Source organism: Lathyrus oleraceus, chromosome 7 (genome assembly GCF_024323335.1).
Source record: "Lathyrus oleraceus cultivar Zhongwan6 chromosome 7, CAAS_Psat_ZW6_1.0, whole genome shotgun sequence".
Lineage (NCBI taxonomy): Eukaryota > Viridiplantae > Streptophyta > Magnoliopsida > Fabales > Fabaceae > Lathyrus > Lathyrus oleraceus.
Window position 1 is genome coordinate 541,119,319 of NC_066585.1, and position 17,196 is coordinate 541,136,514.

The following is a 17,196-nucleotide window of genomic DNA, read 5'->3' on the forward strand; positions in this document are numbered from 1 at the left end:
GATGTGTGGATGGCTTCACATACCGAAGGTTTGAATGGTTTCTCCAGTTGGGATGGTATCTGTTAGTGGATAGGTAAAACCTCTAATTCTATTTCCGCATTTTGTTTTATTGAATATGGAAGAACCATTCGAAAATAAGGCAGAGACAGTAAAGACCCTGATTAATAGAATTAGAGGTTTTACCTCCAACCATTGTTGCAGTGTTGTGAGTGCACTGTCTTTGATTCTTCCAAGCTCTTGCTCTCTCAATATATATGGTGTATTTCTTTTCTGATGAGAGAAAGCTTTGGGGACCAAAGACTATTTATAGGCTTGATTCTACCATCAAGAATTTAAAGCCATTAAAACTCATTACCACCCAATTAAATTGTCATATCAATTTACATTAAAACCAAAATAAATCATACCCCTTTCAGAACCAAAATCCCAAAACTATGGACCATATTAAAATTGGTTTTTTATTATTAATAATTATTATAATAAAAATAAGAAACCGTTACATTCTCCCACTTGGTCCATAGAACTGATTATTGGCATAAATAAGTTATGGAAAACTTACTCAAGAAATAAAGATAGTGAGATCAGATCGGGGTGGTGAATACTATGGTAGATACATTGAGAGTGGACAAGCACCTAGTCCATTTGCTAAGTTTCTTCAAGAACATGGGATTGTTGCCCAATACACCATGCCCGGTTCTCCGAACCAAAATGGTGTTGCAGAAAGAAGAAACCGAACATTATTAAACATGGTGCGGAGTATGCTTGGCAACTCTAATCTTCCTAAATCATTGTGGAATGAAGCACTAAAGACGACTGTGTATATTCTAAACTGGGTTCCATCCAAGGTTGTCCCAAAGACACCATTTGAGTTGTTTAAAGGATGGAAGCCGAGTTTACGACATATGCACGTTTGGGGATGTCCGTCTGAGGTGAGGATTTATAACCCACAAGAAAAGAAACTAGATCCGATGACCATTAGTGGGTATTTCATTGGATATGCCGAAAGGTCTAAAGGTTATAGATTTTATTGTCCATCTCATACAACTAGGATTGTGGAGTCAAGAAATGCAAAGTTTCTTGAATATCATTTGACTAGTGGGAGCGATCAAATCAAAAATTCAATTTCTGTGCATGATCATATAGAGTATGAACCTTCCATTTCAAGTAATAGATTGGTTACTATTTACAACATCCCTCAAGTTCAAATGGATGTTGATCAACCAATCATCGAGACTCCACAAGCTACTGATGATCCAATAAATCAAGTTGGTCATCAAGATGATGAACAATTAGTTGAACAACAAGATCCACAAGAAAATGTTGATCAAACATCAAGAAGATCTACTAGGACAAGAAAATAAGCTATTCCTAATGATTACATTGTGTATCTACAAGAATCTGACTATAATGTTGGAGCTGAGAATGATCCTGAGAGCTTTAGACAAGCCATGAGTTGCAAAGAGTCAAATTTGTGGTATGGTGCCATGAATGATGAAATGAATTCCATGAAAAACAACAACGTGTGGGATCTTGTAGAGTTACCTAATGGGGCAAAGGCCATTGGTTGTAAATGGGTCTTTAAAACCAATAAAGATTCATTAGGCAACATTCAGAGATACAAGGCCAGACTCGTTGCTAAGGGATTTACTCAAAAGGAGGGAATCGATTACACTAATACTTTTTCTCTTGTATCAAAGAAAGATTCTCTTCGTGTCATCTTGGCATTAATTGCACATTTTGACCTTGAGTTGCATCAAATGGATGTGAGAACAACCTTTCTTAATGGTGATTTAGAGGAGGAGGTTTATATGAAACAACCTGAAGGTTTCTCTTCTAATAGTGGTGAGCATTTGGTTTGCAAGCTTAAGAGATCCATATATGGGTTAAAACAAGCCTCTCGTCAATGGTATCTTAAATTCCATGAAACGATATCCTCATTTGGGTTTATTGAAAACCCCATGGATCAATGTATATACCAGAAGGTTAGTGGGAGTAAAATTTATTTTCTCATTTTGTATGTGGATGACATACTACTTGCAACCAATGATAAAGGTTTTCTACATGAGGTGAAACAATTCCTCTCTAAAAACTTTGATATGAAGGATATGGGTGAGGCATCTTATGTCATTGGCATTAAGATCCACAGAGATAGACTTTGAGGAATTTTGAGTCTTCCACAAGAAACCTACATCAATAAAGTTTTAGAGAGATTTAGAATTAAAGAGTGTTCACCAAGTTTTGCACCCATTGTCAAGGGCGATATATTTAATTTGAATCAATGCCCTAAGAATGATTTTGAGCGAGAACAAATGAAGAACATTCCATATGCTTCTGTTGTTGGAAGTCTTATGTATGCTCAAGTATGCACAAGGCCCGATATTGCATTTGCTGTTGGAATCTTAGGAAGATATCAGAGCAATCCAAGTATGGATCACTGGAAAGCTGCAAAGAAGGTGTTGAGATATCTTAAAGGAACAAAAGATTATCTGCTAATGTATAGGCAGACAGACAATCTTGATGTGATCGACTATTCAGACTCCGACTTTGCTGGTTGTGTTGATTCTTGCAAATCAACATCAGGATATATTTTTATCATGGCTGATGGAGCTATTCCATGGAGAAGTACTAAGAAAACCTTGGTTGCTACTTCTACTATGGAAGTCGAGTTTGTCTCCTGTTTTGAGGCTACTTCTCATGGTGTATGGCTTAAGAGTTTTGTTTCTGGGCTTAAAATCATGGATTCTATTTCTAAACCTCTGAAGATTTTTTGCGATAATTCAGCAGCTGTCTTTATGGCTAAGAACAATAAAAGTGGAAGTCGAAGCAAGCACATCGACATAAAAGTATTTAGCCATTAGAGAAAGAGTTAAAGATAAAATAGTAGTTATTAATCACATTAATACTGATTAAATGATCGTTGATCCTTTGACTAAGGGCATGCCACCAATAAAATTTAAGGATCATGTAGAGAACATGAGACTTGGGTCCTCCTTATGATTGTATACATACAGTTTATTAATAAAACTCTTATATTGTGATGTTTTCTCATTTTCATGCGCACACCAGTTTGAGAAAATATGTTACATCTGGACCAAGAGTAAACATTGGTTTATTCATCAAGTTAGTTACCACATTACAGATATATACTTGAAAATAGACATGTTGTAATACATAGATGAGACTACTCGCTTTAAGAGGGACTATCTATCTCTATGATTCACATATTTATTTCTTGAGTAAGTTTTCCATGACTCATTTATGCCAATAATCAGTTCTATGGACCAAGTGGGAGAATGTAACAGTTTCTTATTTTTATTAAGATAATTATTAATAATAAAAAAACCAATTTTAATGTGGTCTATAGTTTTGGGATTTTAGTTCTGAAAGGGGTATGATTTATTTTGGTTTTAATGTAAATTGATATGACCATTTAATTGGGTGGTAATGAGTTTTAATGACTTTAAATTCTTGATGGTAGAATCAAGCCTATAAATTTGGTCCCCAAAGCTTTCTCTCATCAGAAAAGAAATACATCATCTATATTGAGAGAGCAAGAGCTTGGAAGAATCAAAGGCAGTGCACTCACAACACTGCAACAATGGTTGTAGGTAAAATCTCTAATTCTATTTCCGCATTTTGTTTTATTGATCTTGTTGTTCTTTTGTTATCAGGAACATATGATCAATATATATATATATATATATATATATATATATATATATATATATATATATATATATATATATATATATATATATATATATATATATATATATATATATATTAATCTAACACAGCTACCATGTTATGAAAATTAGTCTCAAAATCAAAATCAAACAAAGTATGAGAGAACCCAGAATCAGAATCACCATCTCTAATGGGTGGTGAACTAGTGCTAGCCTGATTTGCTCTACGTCACGCATGTAAGTTTCTCTCAACTTCAGGATCAAAATCAAACAAGTCGGAACAACCAGACCTAATAGCCTGAACTAATTCAGCACTGTAGCAACAACTAAGAAAATACCGATAATGTCCCTATTAACAAAAACAATTGAAAAAACGAAAAACAATTTAAAAAGATTCAAAAATACAAAAATTAATCTAATTAAGTCTAATAAGAATTATACAATTTTTTTTTAAAAAAATTTGAAACTATGAAAACAGAAAAAAAAAACATAAAAAATAGAAAAACGTTGAATTTGGGGTTTTGAGGTTGGTGTCCCATAATTTGGTCTCAAAATAAGGGACTTTGAACCCTAATTTTTTTTCTGCTAAAATGACACGGTAAAATTTTGATTTAGACACAATTTTTTTGAAAAATCGGGTTTTCGAATCTAGGTCGCGTAAAGGCCCAAACAACATCAACGAAGGGGCCAAGACGCAAAATTGCAACACTTATGACTCTAATATTGGTTAAAATCGACAAGAGTCCTTGGTAACGACACCAATTTGATCTGATGTCGCACAAAGGTCGAAAACGAGAATTAAAAATGTAGTAAAATAGAAGCGACACTCCAGTCGTTTCGCATGGACTGTTGAATCTTTAAACCAAATGAATGTTTAAACCAAATGATCGTAACAATGAGAGTTTTTTTAAGGTTCAAAACTTAAATCGAAGATAATTAAGGTAAAAAAAATTGGTAAAAAAGCTAATATACTGTATCGGTTTCGGATTTATCATCGATTCTTATAATTCCAATTTCCTAAACGAATTCGATCTTATTCGATTACAATATCCACTGACAAGAACAATTGGTATTATATGATGTATGCTCTTAATTGTTGAATTAAGCAAACAGATTTAAACAGTTACGAATTAAACAAACGCAACTTAATCATACGATAACGAAAAAGCTACCTAATGTGATATAGTTAAGTATCATACAAATAATTAAATTTAATGAACTATTCGTATAAACAACAATCGAATTAAACAAACAAAAATAATCAGATTAAACAAACAAGTTTATAGGAATAGTTAAAAAGAAATAGAAATTAAACTCAAATTTATAAAAAACCTCAAATTAATTAAGAGATAAAAATAAAAAATTAAATTAAATTAAGGATCAAAATCTTTTATGAGTTGATATATAATTGATAGTTGAAGTATCAGTGTACTGATCTATTAAATCAACTTATAACTTAACTTGAATATCAGATGCAAAGGCACGTCTTTGAATTCATAAGTTCTCACTTGTTTCAGCAACTAATCTACTAGGAAAAAACAGTGTACTATCATCCATTCAAATGTATATTTAATAGTTGATTAATTTAAAAATAAGTCACTAGGCTAGTGAAAAAAACTAACAGCGTACTACCATCCATTTAAATGTATATTGATTTATTGATTAATTTAAAAATAACTAACAATTTTTTAAATCAGTTTTTTTATTTTTAAAATTTTTGATAATACTTTCTCTATCATGTATTTTTTAATTGGCAAAATTTTGATAGGTTAATTTTATTAATTAAAAAAATATTAAACAAAATTGAGTACAATAACTTAATAAAAAAATCTATACTCTAAAATTTAAAAATATATATATCAACTTTAATAAAACAGTATTTATATAATAGACTTAATTTTTAAATTTGTCTTTGATTATATATTAGGTTTAGTGATCCAAAAAAAGGTAAAAAAAAATAGAGTTATTTAGATAATTTAAATATTGTTATGGAGTTAAAATTGGTATGATATTCAAAGTGATAATTCATTTGGATATCATATTAATATAATAATTTTTCTTTATTATAAAAAAATATATGCAAAAAATATATATAAATATGCCTATTTAAGATAGTTGTATAACTATTATTCCATATTAAATCAATATAAAGATTAAAAGAGAACTAACAAATTTAAAACAGAATAGTAAAAAAACAAATCTTATCAGTTCATAACAGTTAAAAAACTTATTCAGATTGAAAGCGCAAATTTAGGTAGTAGTAGTTTTTTTTATTGCCTACATAATCCAACAATCCAACACAGTGGCGGCACAATCTAACCTGATTATTGTGTTCAATATGAAAAGGAAGATGACAAGTTTTCACAAATCAGCCTTGTTCCTCTCAATCATAAAGAGGAAGAAAACTTGTCTCAAATCTGAATCGGAATTTTATTTACCTGAAGATTGCTGGGAGCATATCTTCAAATTCCTCATCAACCACAAGCGACACTTTAACTCTCTATCCCTTGTTTCTAAGCAGTTTCTCTCCATCACCAACCGACTCACTTTCTCTATCGCTACTCGCAATCCACCACCTTCTTTTCTCACTCGTTTCTTCCATAGATTCTCCAACCTCAATTCCCTTCGCCTCTCTTTCCGCTCTCGTGCTCTCGACGAGGGCATTGCTTCCGCTCTCCGTGATAGACCAACATTGAAATCTTTATCCATCTCCAGGATTGACCTAAACGATACAAGTTACCTTACTTCACACTATATTGATTCCTTCGTCAGTTTGAAGGGTTTGAATTCTCTTAATTTCTGCCGTTCGCAAATCTCAAATGAGTTGCTCTACTCTATTGCAAGGGAAGGTCTTCCTTTAAAGAGCTTTATTCTAAAAAAGTGTAGCGGTTATAATTATGATGGAATTTATTTCTTGTTATCCAAATGTAATGGGATACAACATTTGGGTTTTCAAGCTGATTTCTTAAAGGACCGTCATATTGCCCAGCTATCTTTGTTTCTTGGTGGTTTGGTGTCTATAAAACTTTGGCGCTGTTGGAAGCTCACAAACTCGGCCTTGTATGCAATCATTAGGAAATGTCCTTTACTTAGTGAGATCACAATGGAAAGCATTCTAAGAAAGAGTACAGAGAGTTCTGATTCTTTAAAGGATTTTGTTTTGAACCCTCAATTAAAGATTCTAAGTTTGGCTAACAATTTATTTATAGAAAATGAAAGCATCCTATTGTTAGCTTCCATTTTTCCCAATTTAGAGCATCTTCAGTTGAGTACTTGCAATCACATATCTAAAAAAGGTATTTGTCAAGTCCTAGGTAGATGTTCTAAGATTAAACATTTGAACATTAATGACAATAACAAAATGAGAGGTCTTAAAATGAATTTTGTAATTCCTCAATTGGAGGTGTTAGACTTGTCAGGTACAAGGGTTGATGATAGAACACTCTATCATATCTCAAAGAGTTGTTCTGGACTTTTAAAATTGTCCCTATCATGTTGCAATTATGTCACCGAAAAGGGAGTGATGCAAGTGGTTGAAAACTGCACCCAACTGAAGAAGATCGATTTGAGTTTTTGTAATAAAGTGAGTGCTGATGTTATTGTCTCAACTATTTTATCAAGGCCATCATTAAAAAAGAGGAAACTCTTAGTCTAGTAAAGTTTTAGCTCTAAAATGTAAGATGTTTTTGGTTTTTAGATTTGTTTTGCTGAGAAATTACTCTTTTATTTTTAGATACCATATGTAATGCACACACTTGGGTGTTATATGAAGTTTTAAGTTTTAATGTTTTTCTTTACTCTTCTTTAAACTATATTACATGAATTAAATTTGTGTCATAGTTATTGCCGCCTTCATTGGCAGCATGGGTCATGTCGGGGTCATTGGTCATTGGTTGTAGTTGGAAAGATAATAATTTAACTTAGCAGTCAACTTAATTTCTATTTTTCTTTGGTTTGATGTTGATATTATTCTACAAACTGAAGTATTAATCATCCTCTTAATTCCGTTGGATACTAAAAAAAATGTTTTACTTTTTTTGTAAATAGTGGAAGTCTCCGTTTTATCACAGACATGGCATACAAAATGATACTTAAATTAAGATATGACAGTATTTTAAAGAAAATTAATAGTATTTCTTCTAATGATCCATTTTTATTGCTAGTGTTCAACCATGTTTTCGTGTTATAAGATTCTGTTGTAAATTGCAATCACTTGCACATGATCTCACATAAGGTTGATTGCGATGCTTTGGTGAGATATGTCTTTAGCTTAGAATCCTTCAAATAGTTTATCTGTGAAATTATTTGAGGAACTTTGATGATCAACTTATTCTCCTTTATGATTTCTCTTGACGGGAAATGAGGACATATCAAAAGTATCAGTTCTCGTTCGGTCTAATAAAAACACTAATAAAATGTATACCTTCGCGTATTAGATGTCTTCTTTGCAAGATACTACCGAAAAACTAAACAACATATACTAAAAAAGACAAAGAATGAGCTTGTGACCACTTGATCATCATTATTATTGGTTGCAGCCACATATTGATGATGATTATCGTTTTATAACTCCGACCAATTTGGTTAACAACATCATGTTGTGAATTAACAAAAGAACAAAATGGATGCTACAAACATACTTTATCCTAAATAGGCTGATCAAGTTTCATTAAATGATGACTACTGCTGTCGTAGTGCCTAGTGACGACTGTGTATCTAATTGTTCATAATAAAATGGATTATTATTATTTTTGTATGATGGTATTTACCTTTTTCTCATGAGTGATTTTACTCGGGTTTTCAGAAAAAATGGATAACAACCTTAAGTTTGACAAAAACATGAATGTTAAGATGAATAATAGAAAAACTGTTTTGAGATTTTTGCATGAAATCAATGTTATGTGGAACTAAATAAAGTATCAACTGCGTGGAAGCAGAGAAACATTTTCAACAGATCCTCTATATCCAACTTGTTCAGTCTGTTTTTCTCCAATTTGCTCAGGAAACACGTCGGTTCGTAACAACGGGGCGATATTATTTATATGCAGCCATGTCATTTACCATAAACTATTTTCATCGGATCGTAACGACAGGGCGATATTATTTATATTTAGCCATGTCATTTACCATAAACTATTTTCATCACCAGAACTACTGTTTCACTGGCATGCTTCCATAACAAGCAAAGTGTTCTTGAGAAGCTCGGATACAAGCTCTTGAAGCTTCTCACTTCTCTTTCTCCTAATTTTCACCTTCATAAATATTTCAAAACAATTTAACGCACCTAACCATAATATTCTGAATTCTGTAGATTGTGAAATTTGAAATTTGAATTTGAATATGAATTTGTCAGTAGTCCTAAAGATAAGGTTTTGCTTCATGTTATGGTTTTCACTTTTTCTTGGTATGGTTGAGTATATTAAAATACCACTAAGAGGATATGAAAGTACACATTATTAATCGGCAGCTTTGGAGAATGAAACTCATTTGAATTCCACATGTGCATGATATGAAAAATAAGCTCCTAACATAGAACAAAAAGAAAATAATTTACAATGAAACTACCATTCATCATGTCCTATCTTTACTTAACAAAATTCCTATTAGTCTCAATTTCTAAGGATCAAATTCTGAAGAGTGTGGATGGTGCAAATTTGTGTCTGTCCTACAGAGTGGAATTGATGCCTTTTCAATTACCTTGAGTGTTACTTAAAATACAACTCCAAACCATCCAATAAAAAGATGAACCATCCTAAAAAATCAAAGTATGAAAAACAACTAGCTAATCAATGAACCAATCTGAAAATGTAGGATGCAGGGATATTTGCAATGGGGGAGTTAGTAAACTTATTTCAAAGAGTCGTCAAAGAGGAAGGTTGAACTGCAGTATACACTAAATATTGACACTAATTGGTATAACAAGTATTAATTAATTTATATAAAAAGAGTTAGTAGGTTTCGGATGCTCTTGATTCCTCTGACCACGTAGAGCCATTTATTTTCAGGACTCGTGTTTCTCCTTATGCTTCTTCATCATCTTCTTTCCGTAGGAGACGAGTTTCACTTACCAACACATTTGTCCCTCCATCTTCTAGCAGGCGTCAGGTTTCACCTATTCAGGCGCCACATTTGTCCCTCCATCTTCTAGCAGGCGTCAGGTTTCACCTATTCAGGCGCCTGAGGTACCTGGGTCACTAGTGATACCGGAGGTACCAATGGGTGAGGTTGTTGATCCGGTGCCACCTCTGGAGGGTGTGTCACCTTCGGAGGGTGAGGCTGTTGCAGATGCTGAGCCAGAGGCATTTGAAGGAGGCCCTGTAGATTTGTCATTACTACCTTTATAACCAGACCATATTGCCAGACATATCTGGGACAGAGAGGTAGTATTAGTTAGATTCATTATTTTTTATTTACGTTAATTTTAATTGGCAAATGTCTGAGATTGATTTTTATTTTTTTCAGGAGCGTGATACGTAGAAGATTATTAATCACGGGTAGAAGATTACTGGTTTGCCTCAAACAAATGAGGATTGGTTTCAGAAAGTTTTGTTTCTATCTGATCCGAAGGAGTTGTGCATTATCGGTTATACTACAGTCAACCACAAGATGCTTAATGCATTCAGGGAGAGGTGGCACTCGGAGACCTCGTCATTTCGTCTCTCGCTTGGTGAGATGTCTATCACACTCGACGATGTCTCGTGTAGACTATCTAAGGGCTAACCCAGGGAAGGCGAAAGAGGAGTTGGATATGACCAGGGAGGCTGATGCTAGATTTGAATACCTAAAAAAAGATATATACAGAGGAGCTCTATAGAGCACATCAGACTATGGGTGATGACCAACAGGTGGCACTCCACAGAGCGAATGTTATGAGAGCATACTTGATATATTTGGTTGGTATTGTGATTTTTGTGGACAAGAGTGCCACTTATACAGATGTTGTCTACCTACAGTACTTTCAAGATTTTGAGCGGATTCATGAGTACAACTGGGGGGACGCTTGTTTGATCTACCTGTACTCGAAGTTGAGAGAGGGCTGTATGTGGAAGACGAAGCAGATCACATGCAAAATCACACTACTAACGCTAATAATTATTGGTCTTTTAATGTTTCTTGTCACTTTCATTTCATCTTTGCAAAGTCATTATTGATAATTCGTGTGTTCCAAACTTTTCATTTCAGACTTGGATTCTCCAGCACTTTCCGCGCATCTTCGGCTGGACGAGTGTTAACACTTACACTGAGGATATGTCGTGTGCTACTGCTTTTCCCCCGCTCAAAAGGAACCAGATGACTGAGCATTTCAGAGTGTATCTTGACTGTTTGGTTGGCGAGGAGATGCCCTTCAACAGCTATGTCGATCACCATCAAGCACAACCATACGAGATAGTGTTATACTCTGAATGGTTGGCCTACGGATCGTGTCTCACTGCTCCTCCTCTTCCCGAGCACGTCATGCGACAGTTTGGCTACACTCAAACCATTCCCAGACACCCTATTGTCTCCACTCCTCCTGCTTTGACATGTAGACAGATAGATGACATGTTTGATGATTATGAGAGTCATCTGGTACTAGAGGAGGCAGGAGTATCATAGTCGTGAACGAATGGAGCTACGTCGAAGGTTATATCAGATGGTTCTTCAGGTGTCACATTCGTACATGGTGCATGCTGCTCCAAGAGACCACCTAGGTCAGCTCATCAAGAGATACTAGAAGAGAAGCATACACAATTAGATCATGTTGAGGATGTCATGCCTAGATGTCGTCACATTGTGGAGATTGCGCAGGCATGCATTGATAGAGGTATCTTCCCTGATAGGTCTGATGTGAGGCAGGTCCTAGATGCCATCATGACGGGCACACGGGACATTGATGTATCAGATAGCAGTAGTAGTATGGTCTGTATTTTATTTTGACATCATGCTATTTTATTGGTCTCGGTTGTATGACATTTTTGACATTTATATATATATATATATATATATATATATATATATATATATATATATATATATATATATATATATATATACGAGTAAACATAGCATAATATGAAAAATTACGTTATGATATGTTACAGAGATGAATCTTCGAAATATTCACAGAGATATATCTCTAGTCCAATTTATGTGTATAATGATTTTCTGAGTGTGATTATAGTTATCACTGGAAAATATATTTTATGCCGAACTAATGCATTCTAGCAACAAGCATGACACCTAAACTTCTACAAGCATCGATGGTTAGAATATTCTTCTATCTCTTTTATTCTTTGGATTTAGACATTACCAACTAGTGGAATGTATGAACATTTTGTTTTGGAGTTTATTAACATTTTTTAATTCATCTCCCCAAACAGACCAACGAGATGATTTATGAGCATTGAAATGCATATGTGAGTGGACTACGATGAAATCTATAAATTCAAACTTGCAAATAAAACTAAAATTGTAGTCTTCAGCAGCATGTGCCCCTGTTATCATTAACATGACACCTAACTGGTTGAGACAACAACAAATAATCTATAAAAAAAGACTACATTGGTCAAGAACACATAAGATCCAAACACCAATTGACATAAAAAAGGCAAAAGAGAATATTTTCTCAAGTATCCAACGAAATTAAGAGGATAATAAATACTTCAGCTTGTATAATAATATAACATCAAACCATGTGAAATTATTCATAGCTTGGAAGCTGAATCAAAATAGAAATCAAGTTGACTGCTAAACTAAATTGTTATCTTTTCAATTCCAACCAAAGATAGCAACATTCAGATATAGATACAGTTCAGTTGAGCCATTGATGTTTTGGGATGCATGTCCACGCTGCCTTTTGTTTCTTACATATTAGCATATAAGAAAATGGGTATGACACAGTTCTATTTAAGAAAAATTAAAGAAAAACATCAAAATTTAAAACTTCATAGGAAAATCTAATACTATATGTTGATGATTATCATCGACCACAATTACATACCTATTTGTAAATTTGTAAATTGGTATTCTAAAAAAAAAAGTAATTTATTATAGAAACAAATCTAAAAACAAAATTAAAACTTTAGCAAACAATACATTCATAACTAGCAAACAACTCATCCCTAAATTGAGAAGAGTTTTTTCTTTAATGAATGCCTTGATAAAACCATTGACACAACACCACCATCCACCTGTGTCAAATCAACCCCCTTCAATTGTGTGCAGTTTTCAACCACGTGATTCACTCCTTTTTCCGTGACTCTACAACATCTAAGTGATAGATGTAAAAGTCCACAACAACTCTTTGAGATCTGATAGAGTGTTTTATCATTGATCCCTGTATCTGATAAGTCCAACACCTCTAATTGAGAAACTATAAAATTCATTTTAAGTTGTCTCACTTCATCACATTCGGTCAAGTTCAAATGTATAAGCTTAGAACATCTCCTTAGAACTTCACGAATACTTTTTCCAGTTAACCTATTGCAATAACTTAAATCAAGATGCTGCAAATTGGGGAAAATCGAAGCAAGCACTATGATGATTTCATTTTCTATAAAGTGATTGTTAGACAAACATAGAAACTTTACTTGAGGGTATACTTCAAAATCCTTGAAAGAATTAAAACTCTCTGCACCTCCTCTTCCAATGCCCAAGTGTTCCATTGTAATCTCAGCAAGTGAAGGACAATTTCTAATGAGTGCAAACAAGGTTGATATTGTGAGATTCAAACAATTACAAAGTTTTATAGAGACCAAACCACCAAGAAACAAAGATATCTGGGCAATATGATGGTCCTTTAAGAAATCAGCTTGATGCAAATCCAAATGTTGTATCCCCTGACATTTGGATAACAAACAATAAATTCCATCATAACTATAGCCGGTACAATTGTTGAGAACAAAGCTCTTCAAAGGAAGACGTTCCCTTGCAATAGAGTAGAGCAACTCATCTGAGATATGCGAATAACAGAGCTTAAGATTATTCAAACCCTTCAAACTCACGAAGGAATCGATGTAGTGTGAAGTAACGCTGCTTGCATTGTTTAGCTCAATACTGAAAATAGATAAAGATTTCAACGTTGGTCTGTCACGGAGAGCCAAAGCAATGGCTGAGTCGAGACGACGAGAGCCGAAGCAGAGGTGAAGGGAATTAAGGTTGGAGAATCTATGGAAGAAACGAGGGAGAAGATGGGATGGATGATCGGAAATAGTGATAGAGAATACAAGTGGATTGGTGATGGAGAGAAACTGTTTTGAGACGAGAGATAGAGATTTAAAGTAGAGTTTGTTTTTCTTATCAGTTTCACCTTCGCCATAGTTGATGAGGAATTTGAAGACGTGCTCCCAGCATTCATCAGGTAAATAAAATTCGGGTTCATATTTGATACAAGTTTTCTTCCTCTTTATCTTAGTGACAAACTTAGTGAGGAAGAAGGGTGATTTGTGAAAACTTTTCTGATTTCTATTCATATTGAATACGACGCCACACGATGAACAGAGATGGAAGGAATTATTGGTGCCGTGTGCCGCAACTTTGTTGAGGAGTAGGTTACAAACAGGGAATATAATTTATAAACACCTTAGAAAAAACTACCACCGAAATTTTGGGCTTTCAATCTTAAAAAAATATAATTTTTTGAATTTTTATATGAGAAAAAAGTGTAACGGTTAGTGCATATCCATTATATTTTTTTATATGAATAATTTTTTTTTTATTTTTAATCAAATAACTTTGAGTAAAAAAAAAGCAAATATCCTATTTTTCTAAAAAGTTTCTCTTATACTAATCCTACTACATTCCAAAACAATTTCAAAAAAAATAAAAACGAAAAATAAATATTCTAATTTATAAAACTAATTTACTTTATACTGAACAATAACCAAATTGATGATTATTATGTGAGAAAATTATTCTTGTTTAATACATATTTATATGATTATAGCAAAAAATATGTTTTTATGCTAAATTAATAATTAAAATATTGTCAAAATCAACGTGTACATATTTATGTGATGGTAAAAAAAACATTCTTTTTATGTATTAATATTATTATTTTTTGGATTAAGGAAGTTCCACCGATACCAACCGATCATGAGAGGATTTAAAGTTTCACGAGAGAATTTAAAGTTGTAAGTGGATCAGAAAAAATCAATTAAATCGATAATCCAAACTAAGAGAAAAGGGATGAGGCACTGACAATGTAAATTTATTTTACACTGTCTACCAATGACGACCATGCATCTCGCCAAATCAGACTGAAAATTTTAAAATACTTGTATGACATGGCAAAATGATATATTGTTATTCGATGATAGTGTAAAAAAAATTTACACTGTCATCACCATTAAACCCCCAAACTAAACCAAATTAAATTGGAAAAAAAAACTATTGTTTTTTGTTCGATTCAAAAACCGAACCAAATTAACAAAAACTGAGATAGTTTGGTTCGATTCTCGATTTTAGTTTTAAGAATCGTCAAACCGATAAACTGAACCAATGACTATAAATACTTATTTGATCTTTTATTTAGACAATTATTAAGCCTAAATTTTGTATCAGTCCAACCCGTCTCCATCTTTATTAACAATTTCTTCCTTTCAATAAAACATGCAGGAAAAACCATACTCCCAACATAAAATATAAAAATTATAAGTCACAAAAACTTACTCTCATCAAACGGTCGTTGGTTGCCCGTTACCATGTTTCTCTCACCCATGTCATTCTTATAGGTTATGAGTGTCTTATTCATGTTCAAGTTCTCTTCGTTAGTTTTCATATATTTTCTTTTTACCATTTATGTTTCTTCTTTTTCAACAAATTTTCTTTTTGTCTTGTTAAAAAAAAGTTTTTATGTGTGCAACATGTTAATTTATGTGTGTTGAAATATTTTGTTAACTTATTTCATGATGTCGTTAAAATCATTTAGGGAGTCAGGGAGCACCAATGAGACCACATCTCAATCTAAAATTTTAATGTATTAGGTAAATGGATCATGTAACACCCTTCTAAAATACCCCAATAATTTAATTAAATATCAAAATATAACATCAGAGTAATTATGCCCTTCAAGGGTGTCACACAAAATATTCACACCTTTCAACAATATAACGGTCATGCTCTTTTATTAATTTCAAACTTAAACAATTGCATAAAACACAGCGGATATAATTTCATCAATCATGTAAAACATTACATGGAAAATGGTTCTCAACCAACAATAAAACATTCAAAACAAGTTAAGACAACCCATCCCGATGTTACATCTATCAGAGCACGACCCACTACGGAGACTACACTAGACTCCCATAATTAGCTTCTACTCAACTCATTTCTCGTTACCTGAAAAATAATTGTAAGGGTGAGTTCCTCAATCAATATAATGAGTATTATAAAATATCATGTTATGTTAAGTGATGCAACACACTTCATCACCCTAATCAAAACACACATTCAGGAACAGCATATTAATTCAACATCATACTCCATAACAACACAACAATAACAACACAAATACACGTGTAATATTGGAATACATCCATTCATATTACACGCCATACATATATTATGCAATGAGACTCCATGCATGCGGTACCGACTATTTTGTGAACATATAGTTCAACCTCACCGTCCAAATCCAGGCACGGCTACCAAGCTCACTAGTCCCACTCATTTGAGACATAGTGACTCACTCACTAATTCCTCACCATGGGAATTAGCTACCACCCCGAATGGGCCATGCTATGCACGCTAATCACCTAGCATGCAAACATCAACAACAATCAAAATGATTTACTCACTAAGTCCTCACTATGGGAATTAGCTACCACCCCAAATGGGCCACAATATGCATGCTAATCACCTAGCAATGCAACAACAACAACAACTCAAGAATAGACGTATGCTTACACTCTAAGCCATAAAACAGTCTATTCACAAATGCATACATTCACATCATCATGTATACCATCACATATCATCAACAAAAGCATATCATATCATGCCACATAATCAATCATAGTATTAGCACACTCTACTAATACCTATACTACTCAAAACAACGAGAAATGATCCCTACTACGTCATACATCAGCTAAGTTACACCACTCAGCCTAAACAACCAAAAACTGCACAACCACAGTGCAGAAAACCACAAGTCTGCCCATACGCGTATCGCCTATGCCCATACGCGTATGGCGCATTTCCTCGCCCATCCCATACGCGTATCGCCCACGCCCATACGCGTATGCTACGCGTACCACACCCTCATACGCGTACCAACAGAGACGCTTTCACGTTCAAAACATCATCTCTTTCACTCATACGCGTATAGCATACACCATACGCGTACCACTCCAGGGATACGCGTATCACACGCGTATGGCGCGTACCAGCGCCAAAACCCCCATTTTCAAGCCATCCCATACGCGTATTGCCTAGTGCCATACGCGTATGACCAGAATCCAGTTTTCCAGATCTGCTATGGGTTTTCTCTGCTACGAGATCCCTCAAATCCCAACCTCCTACAGTT

At 33.8% G+C, this 17,196-nt stretch overlaps 4 protein-coding genes across 4 annotated transcripts; 3 read left to right on the plus strand and 1 right to left on the minus strand.

Annotated features, from left to right (window-relative positions):
• The first annotated feature begins 2,309 nt into the window (after window positions 1-2,309).
• Window positions 2,310-2,858, plus strand: LOC127104887 (secreted RxLR effector protein 161-like). The gene has a single exon (XM_051042030.1). The coding sequence runs from the start codon at window positions 2,310-2,312 to the stop codon at window positions 2,856-2,858; it is 549 nt and encodes a 182-aa protein (XP_050897987.1).
• Window positions 2,859-5,986: 3,128 nt separating this feature from the next.
• Window positions 5,987-7,558, plus strand: LOC127107181 (uncharacterized). The gene has a single exon (XM_051044473.1). It carries the CDS (start codon window positions 6,025-6,027, stop codon window positions 7,339-7,341), a length of 1,317 nt encoding a protein of 438 aa, XP_050900430.1. The 5' UTR covers window positions 5,987-6,024; the 3' UTR covers window positions 7,342-7,558.
• A 2,955-nt stretch (window positions 7,559-10,513) lies between these two features.
• On the plus strand, window positions 10,514-11,282 carry LOC127104888 (uncharacterized). The gene is made up of 2 exons (XM_051042031.1): window positions 10,514-10,724; window positions 10,828-11,282. Exons 1-2 carry the CDS (start codon window positions 10,514-10,516, stop codon window positions 11,280-11,282), a joined length of 666 nt encoding a protein of 221 aa, XP_050897988.1.
• Window positions 11,283-13,004: 1,722 nt separating this feature from the next.
• Window positions 13,005-14,247, minus strand: LOC127107182 (uncharacterized). Its single transcript, XM_051044474.1, has 2 exons — window positions 13,256-14,247; window positions 13,005-13,145 (listed from the first exon to the last, which is right to left on the minus strand). The coding sequence occupies exons 1-2, from the start codon at window positions 14,135-14,137 to the stop codon at window positions 13,122-13,124; spliced, it is 906 nt and encodes a 301-aa protein (XP_050900431.1). The 5' UTR covers window positions 14,138-14,247; the 3' UTR covers window positions 13,005-13,121.
• Between the last annotated feature and the right edge of the window lie 2,949 nt (window positions 14,248-17,196).